The 27,134-nt window shown below is 39.2% G+C and overlaps 1 protein-coding gene across 1 annotated transcript in view; it reads right to left on the bottom strand.

Annotated features, from left to right (window-relative positions):
* SLC9A7 (solute carrier family 9 member A7) overlaps positions 1-27,134 on the bottom strand; it is a 118,192-nt gene that overhangs the window by 61,247 nt on the left and 29,811 nt on the right. Inside the window, exons 2-3 of the mRNA XM_081125631.1 lie at positions 6,747-6,946; positions 4,518-4,595 (exon numbers count right to left, since the gene is read on the bottom strand). Of these exons, the coding sequence (XP_080981757.1) occupies positions 4,518-4,595; positions 6,747-6,946 (278 nt within the window). The remainder of the gene's footprint in view (positions 1-4,517; positions 4,596-6,746; positions 6,947-27,134) is intronic.

Genomic DNA, 27,134 nt, shown 5'->3' with positions numbered 1-27,134 from the left:
CTATGTATTATATACTGTATTCTTATAATAAAGTAAGCTACAGAAAAGAAAATGTTATTAACAGAATCATAAGGAAGAGAAATACATTTACAATATTTATTGAAAAAAAAATCCATGTATTAAGTGGGCACATGCAGTTCAAACCCATGTTGTTCAAGGATCTACTGTACTTTCACATATATTAGCTCATCCAATTCTCACAATGACCTGATCAGGAAGGTGTTATTTAAACCATTTTATATAAGAGACATCTAGGCTAAAGGTTCACATGATGAGAGCTCACACGGCCACCAAACCATAGCACCAGAACTGGAGAGCAGGTGCTCTAACCCCAGGTTACTGCACTCTCACTGCACAAGCTATCCTTCTCAATTCCCACGACATCCTTTTAGGGGAAAAAAAACAGGTGTCTAGTGGAATTCTATGTCTTTTGTCTTCTTATGTGGTCATGATAGTACACACTGTCGTGTGGTTCACATGGTCATCACTGGTTTAGAGTCTCCCCTACTTTCCCCTCTCCATGACAGAATGGAACAAAGAGACAAAAGGAGACGACATGCCCTGGTAAAGCCTTCAAGAATATAAGGCTAAGATCAGTATGAGAAAGTTTGCTCACCCAGCCGGGCATGGCTCAGCGGTTGAGTGTCGACCTAGGATCCAGGCAATCAGGGTTTGATTCCTGGTCAGGGCACATGCCCGGGTTGGGGGTTAAATCCCCAGTCGAAGGCATGCAGGAGGCAGCCGATCAATGACTCTCTCATCATTGCTGTTTCTATCTCTCTCTCTTCCTCTCCTTTCCTCTCTCTGAAATCAAGAAAGATATATTTTTTTAACAAAAGTTTGCTCATGATGAAAACCTACCTGACATATCAATTCCTACCATTCTAAGCCTAGCATTCCTACTTTTTGGGAAACCCCATCTTCTACCACTGACTAATTTTAATGTGTGTGTGTGTGTGTGTGTGTGTGTGTGTTTGCTGGGGGAAATCACCAAAAATTAAGGCTTCTATAGGTGAATTTCTTCTTTGCCAATGCCCTGAAAGCAAACCATGAGCAGCAGCACAAAAATCAAAGCTAATTGCAATGATACTTTTTCAGCTTAGAAAAAAAAAAAAAGGCCATGTCTACATGACAACTATATGTGCATATGTCAAAGGGTCCGAATATATGTTTACATACCTGTGGTAAATGGTAAAATATTTATTACACATTCCATTGACAGCAGGTTTAATCAGAGATGGCAACCATGTAAGAACCAACTATTTAAGTGTCTTTATGATGGCTAAAAAGGAAAGAGATTAAACTAATAGTTGATAACCTGAAAGACTAGCATTTCAAAAACAGTTTAAATTGGTAACTGGCAAAGTCTGTTGTTTTTCTTCTGAGAAAATGAAGCTGACAAAGGGAAGGCTGGGAAAAAACTAAAATGCTTCTTGGTCATTAGAGTGGCTTTCACAACCAATGATTTGGTTTTATTTGAAAGCAACTATGACTATGGTTATACATTAAGATTAGTTATTTAAAATACTAAATTATTCATCACCCATTCAATCTTAAGAGGAGTTCCCAAATCTTCATTTAGATAAAGAATAACATTATTTATATCCATAAAACCATCTCTCATCTGTTACATGTCAATAGTTGACGCATAGATTCAGATGACTTTGGCAACCCAATAGATTAGTCAGAAAAAAGATACATTTTTTTGTACAGAAAATCTAAATCCAGAGGGAGTGTAGCAAAGATGGACACCCTGGGCCCTGGGGTCAGACAGATAGTCCATAACCTTGACTCAGTCCCTCATCATCTATGTAACCTCATAGATGCCACTTAATAATTCTGAGGTCAGGTTCATCACCAGTAAAATGCAAGACACTTTCTACATGTATGGGTGTGTACAAATATATGTTGGGCTAGTGTGCAGAAACACAGCCTCCTGCTACTCAAGCATCCATCATGGAGAGGGGACTTATGTTTCATTCCTCCTCCCCCAAAGGTGATACAGTGGAAAGGAGTCATTTGATCTCTGAAGGGGGAGACTGGCTTGACACTGACTTGCCATCTTGATCCTCTTGTGCAAGGTAGGGGACTGTTCTTGTTCTTCTAGTCTCCATGCTAACAGCAAAAGAGGCCCAGCAATTTCTAGGATTTCTCCATTTCAGCCTCCCTACTTGTGATGGAGACTGAGCTGGCAACTAAAGGGCATCTGTCTTCAGTTCATTATGTGTAGCAAGCAGCCCTAAAACTAAGGACTAAACTACATCATCCAACATGCATTACCAGGGACTTTGGGTCATAAATGGATCATTCACTTGTCAGTCAGCTCCTTGTGTCTGTCTGTTTATCAATGTGTTGGAAACCTGAGGGAGAAGGGGTGGGAGCTAATCTACTACCCTCACATTCTTATAAAGTCTGTGTCAGATAAACTTTAAAGTATAACTATGTTTACGTTGATTGGAAATAGTTTAAAAACCTTTGACAACTGCAGAGTTGCTTTGACAAAAGAACCAGCCTAATGGGCAGGTGTCTTCTCATAAAATGAGTTGGAAGTGCTCCCTCCTCTATCTTCTGAAAGAGTTTGTATAGGACCAATATTATTTCTTCCTTAATTGCTAGATAGACTTCACCAGTGAAGCCATTTGGGAGTGTGGAAAGGTTTTAAATGATGAACTCAATTTCTTTAATTAATATAGGGCTGTTCAAGTTTTCTATCTCTTCTTGGGTCAGTTTTGGTCTTTTGTATCTTTCAAGGAACTTGTCCATTTCAGCTGGGTTGTCAAATTTAATTCCACAAAGTTGTTTGTAGTGTTCCACTATAGTCCTTTTAATGTCTGAAGTGCCTGTCATGATGTTTCCCCCTTTCATCCCTGATATAGGTAATTTGTTTCTTTTTTTTCTGGATTAATGTATCTAGAGGTTTATCAATTGGAAAGGCATTCTCTAGTTCCTAAGGATGTTACTGAGTTTTACTGGCAGCCAAGATCTCCCTTCTCTAGGTTCACTGAAAAAGTTTCCTTTAGTCTCTATTCAGAAAGAGAGCTGAAACAAGCTCCTGAGCTTGAGGGAGGAAGGCCTTTTTGGAGGCTAAATTTTTACAGAATACTCCCACAATGAGGGAGGAAGGGAGCCACTAGCATTATTTGTAAAGGTATTTGGTATTTTAAATAACTAGGGGCTTAGGCCCTACCTTGCTGCTGAACACAATGACTCTCAATAATCAGGATCAATTTTTTAAACTTTCTGTTTTGGAGTAATTATAGATTCACAGAAGTTGCAAAGCTGGCACAAAGAGGGCCCATGTACCTTCACCCAGTTTCCTCCACTGGTTATATCTGCAGTACAATATCAAAACCAGGAAAATGACATTAGCACAATATGTGTGTATAGTTCTATGTCATTTTATTGCATGTGTAGATCCATGTAAGCACCACTGCGATCAAGATAAAAAAGTGTTCTATCATCACAAAAATGTCCCTCATGCTACCCCTTTATAGTCATGCTCATTCCCCTCACTCCCACATCCCTAGTCCCCAGAAACCACTAATCTGTTCTCCATCCCTATAATTTTGTCATTTATAGAATGCTATATAAATGATATCATATAGTATGTGACTTTTTGTAATTGCATTTTCTTCACTCAGCATAATGCCTTTGAGATCCATCCCGATTGTTGTGTGTTTCAGTAGTTTATTGCATTTTATCAGTGAATAGTATTCCATGGTATAGATGTTCATTTAACCGTTCACCTATTGTAGGACAACTTAGTTGTTTCCAGTCTGAGGCTATTACGAATAAAGTTGCTATGAATAATCATATACAGGTTTTGGTGTGAACATAAGTTTTCATTTCTCTGGGATAAGTCCTTGGGAATAAAATTGCTGGGTCATATGGGAATTTCAACTCTAGTTTTATAAGAAACTGTGAAACTGTTTTTCAGAGTGGTGGTGTCATTTTACATTCCCACTGGCAATGTATTTGAGTTCTGGGTTTTAAAACAGAAAAGAATCACTGATTATGAGTCAACTATAGTCTCTGAGTGGGCACAGAACACAGTAATAAGCAGTCTGGGAGAAGGAAAAAACTAGAAAATTATGCAGGTAAATTAACACAGAGACTCCCATGCTTTAAGAAATACTGGCAAAAAATCATACTGGTTACATAATTTAAAGCCTTTCTACCTCTCAAGAGAAAGTAAAACTTTAAAACAAGCAATAACACTATTAAAAGGTCAACCAGCAAGAAATCTGTTTGCCATGGGAATTGTTTCCATAGTTTCCATGAAGTTATTGGTACAGGTAGACCCACTTGTGGCATTACCTGTATATACCACACACACATGTGTACTATCATGAGCATTATTTTGGAATGTGTTTATATTTCATTTTTCAACTACACAAAACTTTTGTTTTATGAAAATTCACCCCAAGAATGTCATTATGTTATTATCTGTGGATAATTTGTGACTACTTCTAAGCTTGGGGGGGAGGGGAAGAGAAATACTGGCAAAAATCTCTTACCTTCTTCAAACTGTATCCAGCATGGAAAATAATTGGAGGCAGCAGAATGTTGAAAAAGACCTCTGGATCAAATGTTACCTAAAAGTTTAGAAAGAAAAAAGCCCATTTTTAGTTTAATACCAATTAGTGCTATAGTATTTACTTAATATTTTAAACCACTGGCTAAAGTTTGAATATTTAAAGCACATAACATAAATGTGAAAAATCATGAGCTCATCACAAAAGAAGCCACAGCTCCCCTGTGGACTGGCATGTTCTTTTCCACATAACACTTCTGAGTTGTGCTCTTGGCCTGCTGTTTAACACACAAGGCACAATAGTACAAATGGAATTTTGAGACCTCATAGAAAGCTTCTGGTCAATGTTTTTAAACAACAAATAAAAACATCTCGCCCAGCTGGTGTGCTCAGTGGTTGAGTATCCACCCATGAACCAAGAGTTCACCAGTTTGATTCAAGGTCAGAGCATATGCCCAGGTTGCAGGCTCAATCCCCAGTAGGTGCATGCAGAAGGCAGCCAATTGATGTTTCTTTCTCATTGATGTTTCTATCTCTCTATCCTTCTCCCTTCCCCTCTCTCTCTAAAATCAATTTAAAAAAAAAAAAAAGTAAAAACATCTTGATTTTTATCAAACCTTTATGAAGGTTCAACTGCAATAAAAGATGCAGTCATAATTCTTTATTAATTTTCTGGATCCTCCCACAGAATCATTTATAGATATAATTCTACCAAATTTAAGTCTCTTGAGTGGCCAGCCTTCTGAGATACATGATGTGGCCTAGATCAAAGTCTCCAGTAATGTTGATGGCTTCCTAAACATTGACATAAATTCAGCAGTTCTACAGGAACTAAAATTACCTGTGAGTTTGATACAGGTAAATAACTGTGAAACTATTAGACAGCAAAGTCTTATCACACCCCAAAAACAACCATTCTATAAACCTCCTAACCTTTTTAAAAAAATTGTTCATGTTAATATATTTTTTGGCTGTTATTTCAATAAATTATTTTAGATCTTCATTCTAATTATTAAAAGTAAAATTAGCATTTCTCTTTAGAAAATGAAAATGTTAACCAGTCTAATTAAAAATAGAATGGTTCTCTCAAAATTATGTTTTAGTCTATCTTCTTGCTGAAGATAAGAGTAGTCCTGAGAAGCAGGGACTGTCAGAATGAGAAAGGAATTTGGACAATACCTATCCAGTATGAGGACACTGGGGCCAAAGAGAGTGAAATTTGCTGGAAATCACTAAACCCAGTAATGTGTGAAGCAGCACAAGAGTTTCCTGACACCCATATCATCCCATGAATGCTTATGAAGGGTTGAAAGCAAAGAGCTCACTAGAACTGCCATTTGGGACATGGAGAAGATGGACATGTTGAATGCTCCAGGTCAAGAATAATTTTCTTTGAGGATTAGGGTACATCTTGAGATCAATAACAATTTAATTTTTGGAGCATAGGCTATACTTTGAATTTGACTGCAAGCCTTCAGACACATTAGACTTATTCCATATTAAAAGGGGCTCCCACAAGTTTGATCCCGCAGACTTTGTCTAGAAGCCTTCCTGCTGATAAGCCCAGGTCTATATGATAATAGAATATATGAGGATAAATACTAATCTCTTACTTATGCTGGAAATCATCCAAGTAAGGAGACATAGAATCCTATCCTTTTCCCTGTGGAGTATTTTAGCTACCCCCAACATCAAATGAAAACCAATGTTTGAACTCAAATTCTAAGACAAGAAGATATTCTTCCTCTGAATAATAAGCCTTTGGCATCAATCACCAATGAGAGGGGATACTCAATTTTTATAGAATACAGCAAATGAACCATGAAGAACTAAGAATTATACTTCTGAACTCTGAATAAACAAGCTGAAAGTGAAACCAATCTTAAGAAAGAAACAACCTCCTCCCTAAACCATAACAAAAGACACAATAAAGAAAAGATAGGGATTAGAGAGACAGCCGAATGGGGATGTACAAACCTACTGCACCATCAATGGGCCAAGTCAGCTACTGATCCTAGCAAAGCTGAGGGCTCAAGTTCAAATATGGTTCCTTCTTCTCTTCATCATAGCCCAAAAGCTTCCTAGTAAAACTGAGGGGCAGGAATGCTGCCTATGCTCTATGAGTTTAAAAGGATTTCTCTCCATAAGGTCAAGATCAAATTGGAAGTCAAAAACCATATCAGACAACAACCACTGAATGTCCCCAGCTCACCTTCCTCAGCATGTCATTCTGCTCTACACTGTTGATCTTGCCAGGGCTGATTTCTCCTTTCAGGGTGTATTCAAAGAACTTCCCACTGACATTCACTAACAATGTGCTGAAGGCCCTGTCTTCCTGAGTGCAGCTGAGTGACTTGTCATGGCCACTGGTGGCAGGGGTGCCGTACCTCAGGATCACCCCGACGATGAGTCCTGAAACAGAGTGAGGGAAAAAACACATCAGGCCTGTGGAAGGACAGAGAGAGCATAGAAATAATGGCATGGATGATTTTCAACAAGTAAGAAACTCAGAAGTAATCTTAGAGCTCAGGTACAGGGTGTGAGGTTTAGAAGAGACTGCACAGTCCTTCAAAAGGGTTAAGCATCCCTCAGCCACCAGGAGGACAAGGTAGGAGAGTATATTTCATGGTTATTATGGCACTGAGTACTTTTAACAACTGATCATATCTCATTTCTCAGGCTTTTGGTGAATGAGGAAGGGATGATAAGAAGCAATTTTTTTCTGCCCAGGGCAGAACTTCTGAGCTCTTTGATTTGCACCAGCAGCAGCCCTCAGGCCAGTCCTGCTGCCATCTGCCAACAAGGACCTGGATGCACTGCGGAAATTTCTAGTTGCAACAAATGCAATTTGCTTTGCTACATAAGAGGTAGGAGATAAAAAGAAATGTTTTTGTTCAGGTCATTTCAAGGACTGGGTATCATGGAAAAAGTAATTATATCCCTTGGGAAACTAAATACCACAGTGCACATTTTTGCAGTCATGATTTGGGGACTGTGGAGCCAACTTCTTGGGCCTGTGGCTATGATACAGCTAAAATAATTCCCTACAAGTCTTTAAGTCTCATTTCTTCTTAGTAAGGTTTTCCCATTAGGAACCCCCCACCCCACCCTCCAGCAAAGTCATGTATAAGCATTCAGTCCCACGAGTGCGGGAGGAATGTGTTCCCCTGATCCTGGACATGAGTCACACATGCCCAAGGAAAAGTGAGTGAAATGTGAAAAAAACATAAATAACCACCACTTTCTACACTTCTTTCTTAGGAGGAAAAATTCAGACATCTCTCTATATTCAGTTCTTTGCCAGCAATAGTAAAAGACAGCATAGTAAAATGTTCCCCCATCCCATTATGCATTGAAGGAGAAAGTTACATGAGAAAAAGAATGACCAATGTTTACTATATTCTATGTATATGTTCTATAATGTCTCTTATCACCAAGACACATGAAAACTCACAAGACACTGTTGAAGAATAAATATACAAAATCTAGGGAAAACTTAGAGTTCTTTAAGTCAAACTGTCTCTGTATTGCATTATTATTACTATTATTATTATTGACTTGTATTAATAGATATTTGCAGTTTGCTGCCTTTTGTGGAAAAAAACAAGTTGTCAAATTTTATTATAAATTAAAAATCAGGTTCTTAATAATATCATGTTGACCTGGTATGAAATAATTTTCAAACTTTTAAAGGTATATAAAAAACACCAGAGTTTTATTTTTTTTTAAATATATCTTTATTGATTTCAGAGAGAGGAAAGGAGAGGGATAGAAAGGTAGAAACATCAATGATGAGAGAGTCATTGATCAACTGCCTCCTGCACGCCCCCGACTGGGGATCAAGCCCGCAACCCGGGCATGTGCCCTGACAGGGAATCGAACCCCGATTGCCTGGATCCTGGGTCAACACTCAACCGCTGAGCCACGCCCAGCTGGGCAACACCAGACTTTTTAAAAAAATCCAAAAAGCATCATGTTGGTCATTACCAAAAAGAGGTGGCTTTAGAGAAAAACGATAAAAACCCCATAATGCAGATAGTTCTAGTTATCTGGTCAATGGCACAAAGCAAGCACTTAAGGTTTTCAGCAGCAACCATCTGTTCAGGTCTTGCTGCGGAAATTTCATATTCAGTTCTTTTTGTTGAGAGACTAACCCAGATGATGGTAATGGTAGAGACTGTAAGTCCTCACTACTCATCCCCTTCCTGCTCAGCCTCGGAGCTGACTTCACAAAGGTGGGCTCTTTGCCATCTTGTAGTTTAGGGTTTTCTGGGTGTCTATGTTGGTAACTGAAGTTTTGGGGGCACCTCTACTGAGGTGGCTACTCACCTTGGGTCTCTTCTTGATTTCCCTGCTCCTCTTCATTGCTGTACCAGGTAAGGAGGGACTCCGAGTCACAGTCTGTAACCCCAATAGGTGATCTGTCTCCCTGGTCTACTTTGTTCTTCTCCAACCTGATCGTCGGCACCCCCGTTGCTTCCCTTGCACAGGGTTGTAATACTCTGGACAGCACCCACAGTAGGGTCTCCACATGGGGAAACGTGTGCATGTGGTTGGTCCTGGCACTTAGGGGCACTCTATAATCCCTCCTTCTTTCCCCCATTCTCTTTATTCAGGTCATTTTGCTGGTAAACACACGGAGGGCTCCCATAACATTGATAATGTTTATAACGATTACACTCTGCCGCTTATTTACTGCCTGGAACTGGAAATCCACCAGGGCCTACCACATTTGCTGCCTTTTCTCCATCAATAACATCAAATTCTATAGTTTCTTTTCCTCCTGTATTGGGAAGGTGCTACCTGGGGGTTATTCTTTACGGCAGGCTGGTATACAAATGAATATTGGTTGGTGTCATTCCCATGGATGAAACCATGTCTGTTTCTTACAATAAACCATTTTACTATTCCCCCAACCTTCATTGTGATGACCAGTGGGCTGCCACTGCCTCTGTCCCTGCCCACGGAGTCATACTGAGTGGTGGCAGAGCTGAGGAAGTGGATCAGGCAGCTGCTAGGTCTCAGCCCTGCTGCTCATGGTTGCAGTAATGGGAGTGGTGATTAGAGCTGACTGTGGCAGCCATGGCTGCTCCCCAGCTATGATGGAAATGGCTTTTGGTGGCCAGAAGGCTGCTAAGGGCTCTCTGGGGTTCACTGTCCACTCCACATCAAACTTAATATTGTTTTTTATTCTTATTTCACTCCCTAGTTAGGCATGTGGATGAGAAAAGGAAAGTAACCTCACGGGGTGATCTGATCACAAATTCCTAACTGGGCAGGTCACCATAGGTAGTCACGCCCTGGGCGTGTTAACTTCTTTAGTAAAAGGCTTATCTTTGCCTTAAGCAAGCCCTAATACTTCTGATTTGGTGAAAAGTGGAGGTGCTGTGCTGGGAGAGTGTTGTACTCCGAGACCACAGAAACTCAAGTGTCCCTTCCCACATATCTTGCCTATGCTTCTCTTCCATATGGCTGTTCCTGAGTTATATCTTTTTATAGTAAATCAGTAAACTCTTTTCCCAAACTCTTTGGGATATTCTAGCAAATGATCAAACCCAAGGAGGGGGTTGTGGGAAATCTCTGATTTATAGCCAATTGATCAGAAGCACAGGTGACAACCTGGACTTGTGACTGGCCTCTAAAGTGGGAGGGGCAACAGTCTTGTAGGACTGAGCCCTGAACTGTGGAATCTGATACTATTTCCAGGTAAAGTATCAGAACTGAGTAAAATTGTGAGACACCCAGTTGGTATCCAGCAGAGAGTTGGAGAATTGCTCAGTGTGGGGAAATTCCCACATATCTGGTCATAGAAGTGTCCAATGTGAGTACTGAGAGCAAAGGGGAAACAGGAGTTTTTTCCCTATAGGATGTTTTTATTTGCAGACAAAATCGAAAATTATAGGAAATGCCTTTACACTCTCCCCTATTAACCATCACCATCATATCTATAAGCATTATTAGGTGATGAACATTGTTTTTATATAGTACTTTTTAAATCTTTCCCTCCCTATCTGGGTCCAATGCATCCATATTAAAGATTAAACGCTAACAGTAAAGGTGGTGATGATGCCCCTTGTTGTAAAACATGTCAACAAAAAACACCTCAACAAAGATACAAAGTTAACACTGTCCTGATAGTTTTGACCAAAAATATACCAAGCAATGGGATATACAGTACTGCTAATTCAAGGTAGAGTTTAAGTAACCCCTCAAACATTTTAGATTCATATTTATTACCACTGTAGTCCATGGAGCAAAAGGACAGTCATTGCTATGATATTAGGTTCACATTTGGCATTTTCCACTTCAAGAAATAATAAGATATTAGGACAAAGGTACGGAGAACACATGAATGGCATATTTTTATCTGCCATATGTAAAAGACATCCTCTGAAAGGGAACTGTAAAGAGGTCGTAACTACAAGGTATCAAAACATGACGCTAGATTTTTTTCAAAGCCCAAAATGCTCAGTATTCACAAAAAACAATGGAGGGCAACAGAGGCATTAATGATTTTCTAGGATCAACAACATCATAGAGTTCCATATAACAAAGAGAAATAATCTACTATGCGTGTGAGCCAGAAAAATAGCACATAGATATCAACTGATAGAGGATCACTGATTTCATAGGTGTATGACTAATGTCAGGAAAAATTTTAGTTTTGACCATTTACAGAAAGCAAATATAGATGAAATTCCTTTGACATGTGATGTGGCTTAGAACAAGATGGTGAACTCCAAAGCTGCAAAAATTCAAGACTTTTTCAATTTAAAAAATTCAAGACTGTTTCAACTTGTAGGTATGAAAAAACTCACTTCATAACTGTATTTGTATATTGTGCTGATGATACCCTACATATAGTTTATGCATGTGCCCATCCAAAACTTGATGGTATGAGGAAAGAATTTAATTATGGAATTATGGACAAAGTGTGGCTCAAAAGTTCTATGAAGTCATTAAAGAAACAAGCCCCCATTAGTCCAGTGCCAGTTTCCACTTTTGTTACTGAGATTGTTGGGAGAACAGTTGAACAGGTGAACACTCAGTTCGCTGTAATTCTAGACAGCCATCCACCAGCTGCAATATTTAGATGTCTCTATTAATAAGCCTTTGTTAAAGAGTTGGGGAACAGGTGCATGGATGCACTGTTCTCTACTAAGACCTCACCTTCCCTTAGATGGGCTACTGGGAGTAGATAATCACCAGTTTGGTTCGGCCACCACTGAGGGTCTGGTTACAGCACTGTACAGGTTGTTCTGAGTTCTAAAGCTTCATCTGAAGGCATCCCACCCAGACCCAGTTACACAGTGTGTGAAGATAGTGATAACCATTTCTAATTCAGTGAATAAAGAGAAAGCAATAGATCCATCCCAGCTGTGACAATGACTTTTTAGGTTTGGGGATCATTTAAGTGACTCTGTTTTTGAGAATGAATGTTAGTCTTTTCAATATTTTTTTTAATTTTGTTTAAAATATTATAGATGTCCCTTTTTCTCACCAATGACCCATTCCACCCCATCCCATTCCCCTCCCCAGTCCCTCTCCCCACCATTGTCCGTGTACTTGGGTTGTGCTTCAATATTTTTTTACTTGTTCTGCTACTTATTATGCATCTGTGCTATTCATTGATACATTCGTTTCAAGGAGAATTCATTCAAGTATTTTTGTTATTTATTTTGAATATGCAGTGAAATACTTTTTAAAAACAGTTTACTGAAGTACAATTTACATACCATAAAATTCATCATTTTTAAGTGTACAATTCAGTAATTTTTAGTACATTCACAGAGTTGTGCAACTATCACTACAATCTAATTTTGGAACATTCTGACTTGCAGTCACTTTCTGTTTCTTACTCCCAGCCCCAGGCAACTACTGATCTACTTTCTGTCTCTACAGATTTATCTTTTCTGGACTTTTCATATAAAAATGGAATCACACAATATGTAGTATATTGAGTCTGGCCTCTTTCACCAAGCATAATGTTTTCAAGGTTCATCCATGTGGAAGAAAGGTATCAGTACTTCATTACTCTGTTACCAAATAGTATTCTATTGCATGGATATACCATATTTTGTTTATACATTCACCAGTTGATAAGCATTTGAGTTGTTTCCACTTTTTTGCTACTATGAATAATGCTGCTATGAACATTTATATATAAGTCTACTTTAACATATCTTTCCATTTCTCTAGGGTAGATACCCAGGAGTGGAACTGCTGTGTCACATGTAAATCTATGTTTACTATTTTAAGAAACTGCCAAACTGTTTTCCATTTGGGAAAGGGTAGTACTCTATATCCCCACCAGAAATGTATGATAGTTACAGTTTATGGTAAACAATACTTGTTACTGTCTTTTGATTATGCCTATTTTAGAGAGTGCTAACTGGTATCTCACTGTGGTTTTTAACTTGCACTTCCTTAATGCCTAATGATGTTGAATATTTTTTTATGTGCTTAAGGGACATTCATATATTTTCTTTGGTGAAATGTTCATCCATTGAAAGCTTTTGCCATAGTCAAACTGGGTCATTTTATTGGATTGTAAGAGATCTTTATGTATTGATACAAGTTTCTGATTGAATACACGATTTGAAAATATTCCCTCCTAGTCTTAGCTTATTTTTTCTTTACTGTTTTTTAAACCTTTCTTTATGTTGTCTTTTTATTTTTTTACTTTTTAAATTGTTTTACAATAAAATTGATTATTTTCTATTGCTATATAGTTCTTTGAATTTTAACCACATATAAATTCATGTAAGTACCACTACAATCAGGATACTAAACAGTTCTATCACTCCCAAGAAAACCCCGTACTATTCCTTGACAGTCACACCTTCACCCTATCTAACCCCAGAAACCACTAATTTGTTTCCCATTACTAGAGTTTTGTCTTTTCAAAGTTAAATAACTGGAACCATGCAGTATATGTATGACCCTTTCAGACTGGCTTCTCTCACTCAGCATAACACCTTTGAGATTCCTCCAAGGAATGTGTGAATTAACACTTCATTCCCTTTCACTGTACTAGGCAGAGTTGGGTTCAACGACTGAACTTTTTTCTCCATACATAAGCTACATATACTATTTTGTATACAGATGTACCTCGTTTTATTGTGCTTCACAGATGTCGCATTTTTTATAAATTGAAAGCAAGACCCTCCACCAGCAAAAAGATTATGACTCACTTCATTGCAATCCTCACTTTATTACAGTGGTCTGGAACTGAACCTGTAATATCTCCAAGGTATGTCCGTGCTATTTAATATATTTCGCAAGAATTAATCAGGATAAGAATGGTCTACTAGACCTCAACTTAATCAACAGTGCATTCCCAAGAAAGCTAAGTACACTTCATAAGTACCTCTTCCCAATCAAGTCCTCCCACTGCCCCCCATTCTTCTACTCCCCCACACACTCCCCACCCTGGAAACCACTAGCCAGAATTTGGTGTTTATTATGCCCTTAGAGTTTAATTGCAGATATATGTTGTTTAATTTTGTATGGCTTTGAATTACATGTGGTGAAAATTATTCTGTAACTTGCTTTTTCTTTCACCCCACAATATGCCTGTGAGCATCATCCATGTGACAAGTGGCCCTAGTTCCTGTGGTCTCAGCGCTGTGTTGCACTTCAGCATGTAGCTGTATCTTCCTCCTGCTTCTCTGTGCCACTTCCTGGATAATTGCTTTGGATTCATTGTTTAGTTTGCCAATTCCCTCTTCAGTTCTTTACCCTATCCATTGAGTTTGTAATTTCATTCACTATTTTTAATTTCTTGAAATTCTACTTGGTTCTTTTCCAAATATGCCTGACTTTTTCTTTGTTAAGAGGACCTGAAGTAATATTTACAACCCTCAGCTCTGTTCTCTGTGGCTGTAGCTCACTTATTCCCATGTACTTCATGGGATGGATAACAAAACATTATTATAAAGGCCTAAATGTCCCTTCCAAAGGGTACTGGCTAAATAAATTGTGGTCTCCTCACATAACAGAGCCTACAGCCATTATATTTTTTAAAATGCAGCAATACTACTTCCAATACATTTAGTGGGGGAAAAGCAAGGTTCAGAACAAGTTGCATAGCATGCTACTTTTTGCATGGGGATAAAAAGAAAATCGATTTCAGGTTTGTAAATGCAGCAAAACTCTGTACAAAGAAAGCATAACAGTGGTTGTCTCTAGGGAGAGGACTTTCATGGCTGGGGATCAGAGAAAGAATAGGACTTAATTTTCATTGTTGAGCCATTTGAATTTTATACCATGTGTAATATATATTTCCTATTAAAAATAAAACTGACAGCTAAATACTGACGTCAGGCCACTTCCTACCTCTCTGCTCTTGGCACTCACTGCCCTTGCTGTCAGGTCTGTCTCCCAGCCCTCTACCCTCTCCCCTGTCCCCGCCTCTATACCCCACAATCTACTTGGTCAGTTCCTATTCACCTGGAGTACTCAGCTGAAACAGCACCACCTTTGTCAGAAAGTTAACCACTCCTTCTTCTGTGCTGTCAGTGCCCACATAAGTGTTATTGTGTGTCCTCCCCACGAGATTGCAAGCTCCACTGAACCCAGCGCAATGTCTGGAGTATGGCCATCACTCAATTAATGGTTGCTGAAAGAATGAAATAACAAAAATCAAAAACTGTAACCTGACTACAAATTATATTAACAAATCATACACATATGCTAGTGTCAGTTCCCTAAATTATGAACATAATGCCTTCCTCCGCCCAATCTATGTCTGGGTTTTGGCAGACAACAAAACAGTATCTGGAAAGATTAGAGCTTTGTGTTTTCGTTGCAATATTTGTGAGTCATGAAACTGGTATCTGGGAAGTATCCAAAGTCAACAATCAGAGTCAACATTAATGACATAAAAAGAAACACTGTATACCATATACTCAGCAAAATCTTTTACATGTTTATGAGGGCAGAATAAAACGTAATTACTCACTGGTTTTAACTCAGCTCAGCTCTAAACCGTATCATATTTCACAGCCTACTTGATAAAACAAAACAGACGGTGGATAAGCTGTAATAGAAAAGCTATTGTTCATCCTTCTAAGAGCTGGTACCAAACATGTACTATGCATTCCAGGAGAGGAGGGCTCCGAGTTGGTTGCTGAGGAGACACAGTGCTGGCCAAGTCACAGCACCTGCCCTCCTGAGCTTCCATACACACACCCGTCTGCCCAGGGAACATAAAACTAACAAAAAAGCCAGTCAAATTGTGCCGAGCACCACAAAACAGAGGCATAAAAAGGTGGCATAGCCTGGCCGGAGTGGCTCAGTTGGATGAGTGTCATCCTGTGCACCAAAGGGTTGCTAATTGGATTCCCAGTCAGGCACATGCCTGGGTTTTACGTTCGATCACTGGTCTGGGCGTGTGCAGAAGGCAACAGATCAATGTTTCTCTCTCTATCTGTCTCTCACCCTTCCTCTCTCTAAGCATGTCCTCAGGTGAGGATTAAAATAGAAAATAAAAAATTTCGAAAAGGTGGCATAGTGAAGGACAGAATGAATAATTCTTTCAGGTGAAAAATTAGCTGTGGAAAACTTCACAGAAAAGGTGACTTCTCAGTTGTGTCTTTCAAGATGAGTCAGATTTCTATGGATGAAAGAAGAGGGGGTGTGAACTATATTTCAGATAAAGCTATCAGCATGAGGTCGGAAAGTGAACATTACCACAGCAGCACGGCTGGAGCATACCCCATGTTGGGAGAAAAGGGGAGGGTGGAGACCAAGTGTCCAGGCGTGAGACTGGGACAAGGGAGATGATGAGGCATCTCTTTAAGCCAAGCTCCTGAAAGCAGACATTTCCCAAAGGAAACAGAGGCCACAGAGACTTCTGAGCTAAGAAGGAACATAATTGGGCCTGACTTTTAGAAGATACTATAGCTGCAGTACAGAGAATTAACTGCAGGAGAAAGAGGCTACAAGTACAAGAACTTTGTAAAGCTTTCCTAAAAGCATCATGCCTCTCAGGAGAAAAATATAAAAATGAATCCTTCAGTTAAGAAAGATCTTATTAAGAAGATCCCTACATTATCCTATTGTGGAGGGAAAAGGGGTTCTAGGGAAATAATCTCACAGGGTGATCTGATCATAAATGCCTATCTGGACAGATCATGACGGGGAGTCACATCCCAGGCATATAACTTTTTAGTAAAAGGTTCAACTTTGCCTTAAGCAAGCCCTGTCCATTGTTTCTGCTCATCTAGGTTAATTTGCCTCTGAAACATCTCTCTTTAGAAGCTAACCACCCTCAAGAGAGCATGTAATTTTGTTAACTGCCCTATAATCCAATCCCCGCCTTGCTTTCTCCCACCTCCATGTAATCTTCCTTACTTCCCTCGATTTCAAATGTGTAAAAGAAATTGCAAAACTGTCATTCTTGGGAACATTTGACATCTTGCTTCCTGGTAATGTTGTAAGTTTGGCTCAAATAAGTTCTCCTAAAAATTCTCTACAGTTTTAAACATTTCTTACATCAACACTATCTTCCTGCACCTCTTTCTTTTGTTCAAGCACTGGTTATCACTCAGGTTCATACAAATAGGACCCAGAATGCTCTGAAAAGTTATCCACCCAAACCTACAGATTAAACAGATTATCAACCAAATGTGGTTGTAGGGACTTTATTTGCATCTTAAACTAAAAAAAAAAAAAAAAAAAATTCAATTGGGGAAATGTGAACTCACTGGATATTTGACAAACATTATGAAATTACTGTTATTTTCAAGGAGTAATCATGTGTTGTGGCAATATTTTTTAAAGATTCATGATCTTTTGCAGGTAAATACTGAAATATTTACAAATAAAACTTGGGATTTTGTGTCATAGGAAGGGGTAGCTGTAGGGGATATAGATAAAACAAGATGACTATAAGCTGGTAATTAACAAAGCTAGATAATGGGTGCATGAAGTTTGGTTTATTATACTTCTGTGTGTGTGTTTTTCACACCACAAAGCAATTCCCCGACACCAAATGGGTGTCCTACAATTCAATTCAATTCTGATGCTACCTACCTGGAAACAGCTTCAGATCCCACAGGGTAAAGGCTCAGTCCCACAAGAATGTTCACCCCACCCCACACAACTTCAGATGCCAATCACAAATCCAGATTGTCACCTGTGTATATGACCAACCAGCTGTAGATCAGAGATCCCCAGAACCCCCTCCTTGGGTTCAATTAATTTGCTATAGCGGCTCACAGGATTCAGAAACATTTTACTGACTAGATCACCAGTTTATTATAAATGGATAAAACTAAGGAACAGCCAGATGGAAGAGATGCTTAGGGCAAGGTACGGAGAAGGGGCTTGAAGTTTCCATATACTCTCTGATCGAAACACTCTCCCAGCACCCTCCACGTATTTACCCATTGGAAGCTCTACAACCTCATCATTTGGGGGTTTTATGGAGGCTTCATTACACAGGCATGATTGATTAAATCGTTGGCCATTGGTGACTTAACTGAATTTCCAGACCCTCTCCAGAGGTCGGGGGATGGGACTAAAAGTTCCAATCCTCTAATCACATAGTTGGTTCCCCTGACAACCAGCCCCAGCCCCCATCCTGAGGTGCTTTCCAAAAGTCCCATGATTAACATAAATTCTTGTGTGGTTGAAAGGGGATTGTTATGAATATTAAGACACCTTTATTGCTCTTATTATTTGGGAAATTTCAAGCCTTTTATGAGCTGTGTGATCAAATACATATTTCTTAGATAAATCACAATATCACAATACTATTGTCTCGACTTTTATGTCTTTAAAATATTCCATAATAAAACATTTTTATTTTTATTTTTTTTATTTTTAAATATATCTTTATTGATTTCAGAGAGAAGAAAGAAGAGGGAGAGAGAGAGATAGAAACATCAATGATGAGAGAGTCATTGATCAAGCCCGCACGCAACCCCGACATGTGCCCTGACCGTGAATCAAACCCCGATGGCCTGGATCTCAGGTCGATGCTCAACAGCTGAGCCACGCCCGGCCGGGCATAAAACATTTTTTTAAAGTCATCCACCCAACATGAAGCTTTCAGGCAGTGATTCCAGGACAGTCTTCTCTACCAAGCTCGACATCTTCCTAACACCACTAACTCAACAGGTCCAAGAGGTAGGGAACTCTCAGACCATTCTGTAAACATTGTTTCTCTTTCCCATTTCCTGTCTCTATGAGAATCAAATACCTGTGAGTCATCCTTATCACATTTACCCCCAAGTGAGTCATCTAGTTCTGCACAGGGGCAACCATTCTCTCACATGAACTTTTTTAAAATTTATTTTATTGTTGAGGGTATTATAGATGTCCACCATTTCCCCACCTTTCACATGAACTTTTTAAAATAGCCTCCTAGCCTCCCTGCACCCACCTTACATTCCTCAGCAGTCTACCTCAAAACCACTGAAAGGACAGTGATTCTAAAATAAACATCTCTGCCTAGCTTAAAGTTTTCCAGTTGAGGCAGGATAGTTAGATGTTAGATGTTAACAATTGGGAAAAGGGAAACTGAGGCAAATGGTTAGATAAATAGGGCCAAACAAGTCAAGCAATTTACAGCCAGCTAGTAAATCACAAGATCTTATCTTCCCAAACCTAGAACACTTGAGAGCAAATAGTTTACACCTCTGCTCCCGAACCACAGAATAAATAGCTTAAATCACCCTGGTCAGGGAGAGAGATAACAGAGACCCAATTAGTGCCATTAGTGGCAGCCAAACCCAAGGACAGATGAAGTCAGAGGAATAAATAACAAAAGACCTAATTAGAGTCAAACAAATCTGAGATTGAGGCAAAGCTGACCAGAAAATGACCCTGGTCCTTCTATGGACTCTATTTGGTACATCAACATATATTAAAGAACACACCTGACTAGAAAACTGATGAATATTCTGCTGAAACCCTCCCCTGAGAACTCCCCTAAGATTCTTAACTGCAAAAGAGAGATAAAAGCCCTCAACACAAAGGATACCAACATGGACTCTCTCTGGAGCAAGCCCATGCCTTATCTCAGGGGTGAACTTTTTATTTTCTTTCTCTTATATTCTCACTGTTCCAAGCTTTAATAAACATACTCTTAAAATCACCTGGACTTGTGTTGTGAAATCTTTCCTGCACTACTCATACATTACAGGCCAGCCGGAGGCAGGCTGGGGCCCAGTCCCCATCCAGTGACACCTTGCAATCCATAGGACAAGAGCCTCCACTTCTCAGCAAAAATCTGTTGATTTCTTTGTGTTTATAAGGTCCTGAGGTTTTCCTAAATACCATCTTGGTGAATGGAGTTCTCACAAAGGTCATGAAACCCATTTAGACCTAATTATTTGAGTAGTGAGCAGCATGCCCAGTTCACATGTGACGTCCACAGTCACAGTAGGGGATCATCTTCTGAGGCAGGGTGGCCAGGCAGCCCTCACTGGAAAGCTGGGTCACCCGTTAGCCAGCACCCTCTCAGTTCAGTATGAATGCCAAGGCCTACCTGACTGCCCCCACAGGAGAAGAGACCCAAGGCTCATATATTCACGGTAGCTGGCTGACTGGATGAGCAAAATGTGGACACAAAACAGAATTCGTGTCTGTGAGACTAAATGATCTATTTAATGCTCAAACTCAAATCCAATCAACTGGCCACCTCCTTAATAAGAGAGCGACAGCACCTAAGCAGAGGAGTCCGAAGAGATATTAACCATGAAAGAAGGAGAAATTAAGCCACGAGAAAGGACATGCTTTCTGTTCTGAATAACAAAGAGGGACATATTACCTTTATTAAAGGTACTCAAAATAGATTAGCAAAATACAAGGGGGAATGTTTGGAGAATATGCCAGCCACTGGAAAGCAGAGTCCAAAATGTCTTTTTCCAGCACCATCAACTGGGTTGTTAATTTCTTCCTTCCACATGCCTCTCAGTCACTCAGTCCCAAACTATAGCTTTTGTTTGCAGAGAGATGAAAAATGTCTCTCTGGCCTCAAAGCACTGATACCAAGTAACACTGAACAAAACAAAGAGTAGTAACCTAGGATTGGTAAGAGTAATTAATTTTAAGACAAAACACACAGTTGGTACCTCCACCAGGTTATACATTCAACAAATATTTATTAAGCAGTTTACCACATGCCAGGCACTGGGAATACAGTGGTCAACAGAGTGACAAAAATCCTAATCTTGTAGGGTTTACATTCTAGTAGGGGAAATAACATTTTAAAAACAAGATAAATAGCCCTGGCCAGGTGGCTCAGTTGGCTGGAGCATTGTCCCATACACCAAAGAGCTGCAGGTTTGATTCCCGGTCAGGGCACATACCTAGGTTGCAGGTTTGATTCCTGGTTGAGGCATGTACGAGAGGCAATCCATTGATATTTTTCTCTCACATCATTTTCTCTCTCTCTCCCTTCCTCTCTCTCTCTAAAAACCAATAAGAACATATTCTCGGGTGAGGATTCTAAAAAAAGATAAATAAATTAATAGTACTTTATAAGTACTAAGGAGGAAAGTAAAGGAGAGAAGGAGCACAGGTAGTGTTGGGGAAGGTCCTGGAGTAGGACAGTGGTGCAATTATTACAGAGCAAGAAAAGAGAAGTTTTCAATGAAAAGAAAATGAGATAAACCATCATAAATACAGCAGGTTATCTGCTCATCTTCTTGCTATTATATTCTCTGCCAGTTAATTTTTTTCATGTTTTTAAAAACAAAATGTCTACATCTTGATTACTTTAACAAAAACCAGTGTTATCTCATGTGAAAAATATATGTTGAGAACCCACTCTATGTATAAGATAGTGTAAAGCACTAAAGGGGGTATACTACATAGAGTGCACAGTGATTCCTGTCCCCTGAGAGTCCATAATCCAATTGAAGGTGAATTGTAGAAAAGAAAAAATAAGTCCTGGGTACAGAATCCACTGATCGTCCTTCTAGTTGTATTACAGCAATGGGAGCTCACAGTTCTCAGTGAGTCATCAGGCAGTTGAATGCTATGTGGGCAGGGAAGTCACCACACCATCTAGCAGGGTGCTGACAGCAATCTAATATAACAGAAAGGAAAGGTCTTCTGCAAAATACACAATGAATAAGTTCATGGAATATGGTGATTAAGATATGAATGAGGCAAAAGAAAAAAGAGAAGTAAAAGAAAACACCAAGCTTTGAGCTTAGGTGGCTGGTGAGATGTGGATACCATTTACAGAAATGAGAATGTCCAGAGGCAAAGCTGCAACTGAAAACAGAAGGTGCTGTGTCGTCACATAAACTGATTTCACAGCAAAGTACCTTCAGGGGAAACGGCCCAAATGATGAGAAAATTTCCTTCCAAGGAAAAGAATGGGACAAATTTCTGTCCAGGGACAAAGGGAGGCCTATTTTTCAGTTGTCTTCTCCTGGAACTTTTTAATTCTGTACTATGGTATGTATTATCAAAATTTTTTTTTCAAAAGTAGTATCAGGACTGTATTGTAGAAATTACATACAGGACTGAACATAAAGACCAGCAAGCCAGCTATGTAAAAATGGTATCTGAATCCACAGATCAGAGTAAAAGAAAGTTATCAGGAGTTATTCCCCATTTAAGTAAGCTGAATGAAAGCAGAGATAACTGGGCAGACAGAAAAACCTTTTATGTAATGGGAAGAACCTCATTCAAAAATACTACTAAAAGTATTACGGAATGCACCCGGAATAGGGGAGCAGCTGTGAGGACCCCCATAGATTTAAAGGCAAGAGAATGAAGGTTTTCTTCAGAGTTAGCCAGGACAATTGTCATATGTTAGATGTGATTGTCAAATTGTGGGAGTAAACCAGGGGATTAGCTGTTTTTGTGCCCTGAAGAGCCTGGGAATCCCCAAACTGCAAGCGACCCACCTGGAATGCACCTGAAATTCATTTGGGGGAAATCCAGTCCATTCTATGGTATCCAGTTTGGGAAAAATACAGTGAAAAAAGAGGAAGAAAAGGAAACCTCCAAAAGTCAGATGATGAGATCATCCATGTAACCACTGGCTGAAAGGATATAGTGCCTTACCTGGGCCAACAGTGGGGAAAAGACAAGGTTATCCCTACCAAGGAGATGGACCCATCAGCTTTATCCAGTCTATATATGAGAATATCATAACCAATTGCCTCTGTTCTTATTCTGTCCTCTCTAAGCAACCTTCTGATGACAATCCAGGGTTCCCTGCTGTTTATCTACACAGAGAAGATGCTCTGCTCTGCCTAAACAAACATTCTGCTCTGCTAAGCCAGCACTCTCTTATCCTACATTATCCTATCAACTCTCTTATCCTACATTAATAAGTCAGCACTCTGGTTGAGGTTTGGGTTCTCTGAGCCTGATTAACATGAGCCAAATCCTGAGAAAGTCACTCAGACTGCTGAAAATTTCAGTTTAGGGGCTGGCAATGTCATTGTCTAGAGTCTGGGCCAAGGTACATGTTAACTGTGTGGCTCTTAAGGTCTGCAAGCCTTCTGGCAACATGTATGCCGCAGGCTTTAACATCAGACTGCAAAAGCGTCTGTTTTCCCAGTTCTATTTCACAGCTCACTCCTATAATGACAACTATGGCTGTGTCCTCCATGTCCGTTTTAAGGGTAACAGATAATACCGATATTTTCTGCTAATCCAGTCACCTCAAACAGGTAAAAGTCACTGTTAAAAGCCATAAAAAAACAAAAACTAAAAAAACCCAGCTTGACATAAAGCAATCACGAAAATCTCAAACATACAGACTTCATCATTCATTACTGAATTAACCGTCCTACTAGGCCTTGGCTGACTGAGCACTACACACAGAAGACAGAGCATCCCTTATGGCTTAGTGCATAGAGAAAGGCAGGCTATATTCTTCCCCTCCCAGTGCCATTCCTTCTCTTCTGCCTCTAAGACAACCATCACTCATTGTAGTCTACATCCAGTCCAAGGTTTATTAAATATATATATCCAAAAATATATAACATTCTTTTGTTTCTTTTAACTTATATAAATAGTATCATATAGAATTAGGAAACAGGTTTAGCTGCTGGAAAAAGACCAAAATATTAGTGGCTTAAACGAGACAGGAGTTTATATTTCTCTCATGTGAGAGTCAGAGCATAAATATTCCTGAGAGAACATGGTGGTCCCCGTCTTGCTGCTCTACCATCCACAGGGTGTTGCCCTCACCATCAGGCCCACATTTCAGGGACAGAGAATTGAGAACAGAACAAGGAAAGGCTCTTCCCTTCCCTTTATGGGGACAGCATCTAAATTGCACACACTATTTCCACTCACACCCCATTGGCCAGGACCTGGTCACATGGTCATATCTGGCTACAAGAGAGGCTAGAAAAGAAAGTCTTCTTTCTAGGAAACCATTTCTCCTTCTAAAATTCCAATACTGTGGAAGAAATAGAAAGCAGATACTAGGGTACAAGTAGCATTCTCCACCATACTTACTGGATGGATTTTGCTCCATCTCCCTTTTTTCAATATTATGTTTTTGAGAGTTATCCATGTTCAAAACATAGAAGTTTATGCATGTTCACTGCTGTTCACTTGTATGTTGTACATCTTATAAGGGCTCATGTGACAGATCTGCTTTAGAATTTAGAATCTAAATTCTAAATGTGGTGTATGTAAATATAGTGTATATTTACAGTGTTTAGAAATGTGAAATCAATTAAATGCTAAACTATAGGGATCTGACTCAGGTACAGTCTGGTTGTTTTATAAGGCCTTTATGGTACCCTACAGCAAGTCAATTAAAATAGAAACCGATAATACTAAACTATAAAGAAGAGGAACTAAATGGTCCTTAATTTTCTGTTACTGTAGTCAGGTATGACATGGATGGTGTCCTGGGTTTCAAGACAACTGAAACAAAAAGAAAACATTGTGTTCCATTTGATTTGCATCATTGTGATAAAGGGAAATAAATCAGTTAAGGGAAATAAATGTTTGCTTAATCCTGATTCTAAAACAAATCTGACACATGAACCTTTACCAAGGCTCCATTAGCAAGAAAGGGTAACATCTTTAACAACCAGTTATACAGAAAATGCAGAAGGCTTCTCCAGGAGAATGTTTTCTTGGTTGACCCTTAACAAGTAGAGAATATAACATTAAAAATGTATCTGCAGCCCGAGCTGGTTTGGCTCAGTGGTTAGAGAGTCGGCCTCAGGCCTGAAGGGTCCAGGGTTCAATTCTGGCCAAGGGCACATACCTGGGTTGCAGGCTTGGTCCCTGGCCCTGGTAGGCCATGTGCGGGAGGCAACCAATTGATGTGTGTCTCTGACATCAATGTTTGTTTCTCTCTCTCTCTCTCTCTCTCTCTCTCTCTCTCTCTCTCTCTCTCCATCTCCCTTCTACTCTCTCTCTAAAAAGCAATGGACAAAATATCCTCAGGTGAGGATAAAAAAATATTTTATCTGCAGAGGGTCATGCTAGTGTTCCATGTTCATGTCAACATGGATACCTACCCAGAAGAGAACATCCATGAAGACCTGACCACTCGGGAAAGGCCAAATCTCCCCCAGAGCCTGGTGGCTTCTCTTTAGTGTGGTACTTTTGGAAGCCATATTATTAGTGACTCTGGTATAATATGGGATTTTTCTCTCCCCTATAATTAACTCAGAGTTTCAAACCATTTTGAAGAAGTGAAAAGATACTGGTTATTTCTGTGGGCTTTTTTCATGACTAAAATATCCAAATATAGTATCTCCCTTTTCATTTTTACTCATATTCAGTAGTTATTTTTTCTAAACCACAGTTAAAATACACTACCCCAGTGCTGTTTGCTTCTTATTATTCTAAGTAATTTGCCCCAAACATAAAAAGTACATTTTAGTATGTTAAGAGATAATAGTTTCAAATCAATCAGTGCAGGATAAGAAATAATTATTGAATACTCACTTTTTACTAAGGGTTTTACTTAAAACATTATCTCTTAATTTTCAACATAACTTTATGAGGTAGAAATTATTAACACTACTTTATAGTTAAGAAAATTAGATCTTCTAATAACTTTCCCAGGGTCACAAAACTGATCTAGTTACTGCCCTGGCCAGTATGCTCAGTGGTTGGAGCGTCAGCCTGCACAGTGAAGGGTCATGGGTTCGATTCTTGGTCAAAACCATGTACCTCAGTTGCAGGTTCAATCCCCGGCCCCAGTTGGGGTATATGCAGGAGGCAACCAATTGATGTGTCCCTCTCACAACAGTGTTTCTCCCTCTCTCTCTCTCTCTCTCTCTCCCTCTTTCTCTCTCTTTGTCTCCTCCCTCCCTTCCACTCTCCCTAAAAAAAAAAAAAAAAATGGAAAAAATATCCCCAGGTGAGGATTAACAAAAAATAAATTGGTCTGGTCACATAAACTGTAGAACTAGGATTCAAACTCATATACTTCAGTTCCAAAACCAGAGTTCTTTCTGTTATTTCCTGATGGCTCCCAGATGACACGTGAATTATAGGTAAAATTATGCTCAGCTTTATAAATAATGTATGTATGAACTGTATAGAACCCCTAAAACTCACCTCAACATAGGGCTACTCTCTATAATCTGGCCATAATGAATGCCCCCAATCTTATTTCATACTATGCTCTACAACAGGGGTGGAGAACCTTTTTTCTGCGAAGGGCCACTTGGATATTTATAACATCATTCGCAGGCCATACAAAATTATCAACTTAAAAATTAGCTATGAAAAAAGCTCCCAGATTTATTGAATTTTGAGTCCCGCCTGTGGTTGCCTTGGCAGGGCCAGACCAAATGATTCCACAGGCCATATATGGCCCTTGGGCCAGATGTTCCTCACTATTGCTCTACAAGGACCTCCCTCCTTAATCTGATCTGACAGGTTCCATCATTGCCTCTATACTTATGGACCACACACTCATTTAACAAATTGTTTTTGAGCTTCAACTATATCCCAGGCACTGTTCTAGTCTTTGGGGATATATATCAGTAAACAAAACAAAGAGAAATTCCTTCTCTCATGAAACTTCTTTACATTCTAGTAGGGGAAGAAACACAAGAAACAAAATAAGTAAATAACGTACATAAAGAACATGGTGCTATGGCAAAAAACAAAGCAGAGAAAGGGTTAAGGAGAGTAATGTGGGGGTGTAAGGTTGTAATTTTAGAAAGAACCAACAGAAACTCTAGAGCAGAAAAATATGATCTTAGAATTTTATTTTTAAGTTCAACAGCAGACTAGATACAGTTGAAGAGAGAATTGGCAAATTGGACGATAAATTTGTTGAAAGAGATTCATTCATCAAGCAAATTATTAACTGAGCATCTACTATATATCAGACATTGTGGTAGATGTAATTACTCCACTTTTGTACCCTCACAAAAATTTTCACTTGGATTACATTTCCAGGTCTAATGTATTTTGTTTTCATCCTCTAATCAAACCTACCTATCATCAAAAAGTCAATTAAGAGAAAATTCTTTAATATTATCTTAAAATTACTGTCATTAATAGTCTAATATTTAAAGTTTAAAACTTTAAAGTATTAAAACTTTAATAATAAAGTTTTTGCCTGTATTATTCCAGGTACATCATAGACTAAATTTATTTGGGGGATGGCTGGGGATAAACCACAGTA

Source organism: Miniopterus schreibersii (assembly GCF_964146895.1).
Source record: "Miniopterus schreibersii genome assembly, chromosome: X".
NCBI lineage: Eukaryota > Metazoa > Chordata > Mammalia > Chiroptera > Miniopteridae > Miniopterus > Miniopterus schreibersii.
The sequence above is the reverse complement of the archived record's forward strand: the minus strand, read 5'-3'. Positions and strand labels throughout refer to the sequence as shown.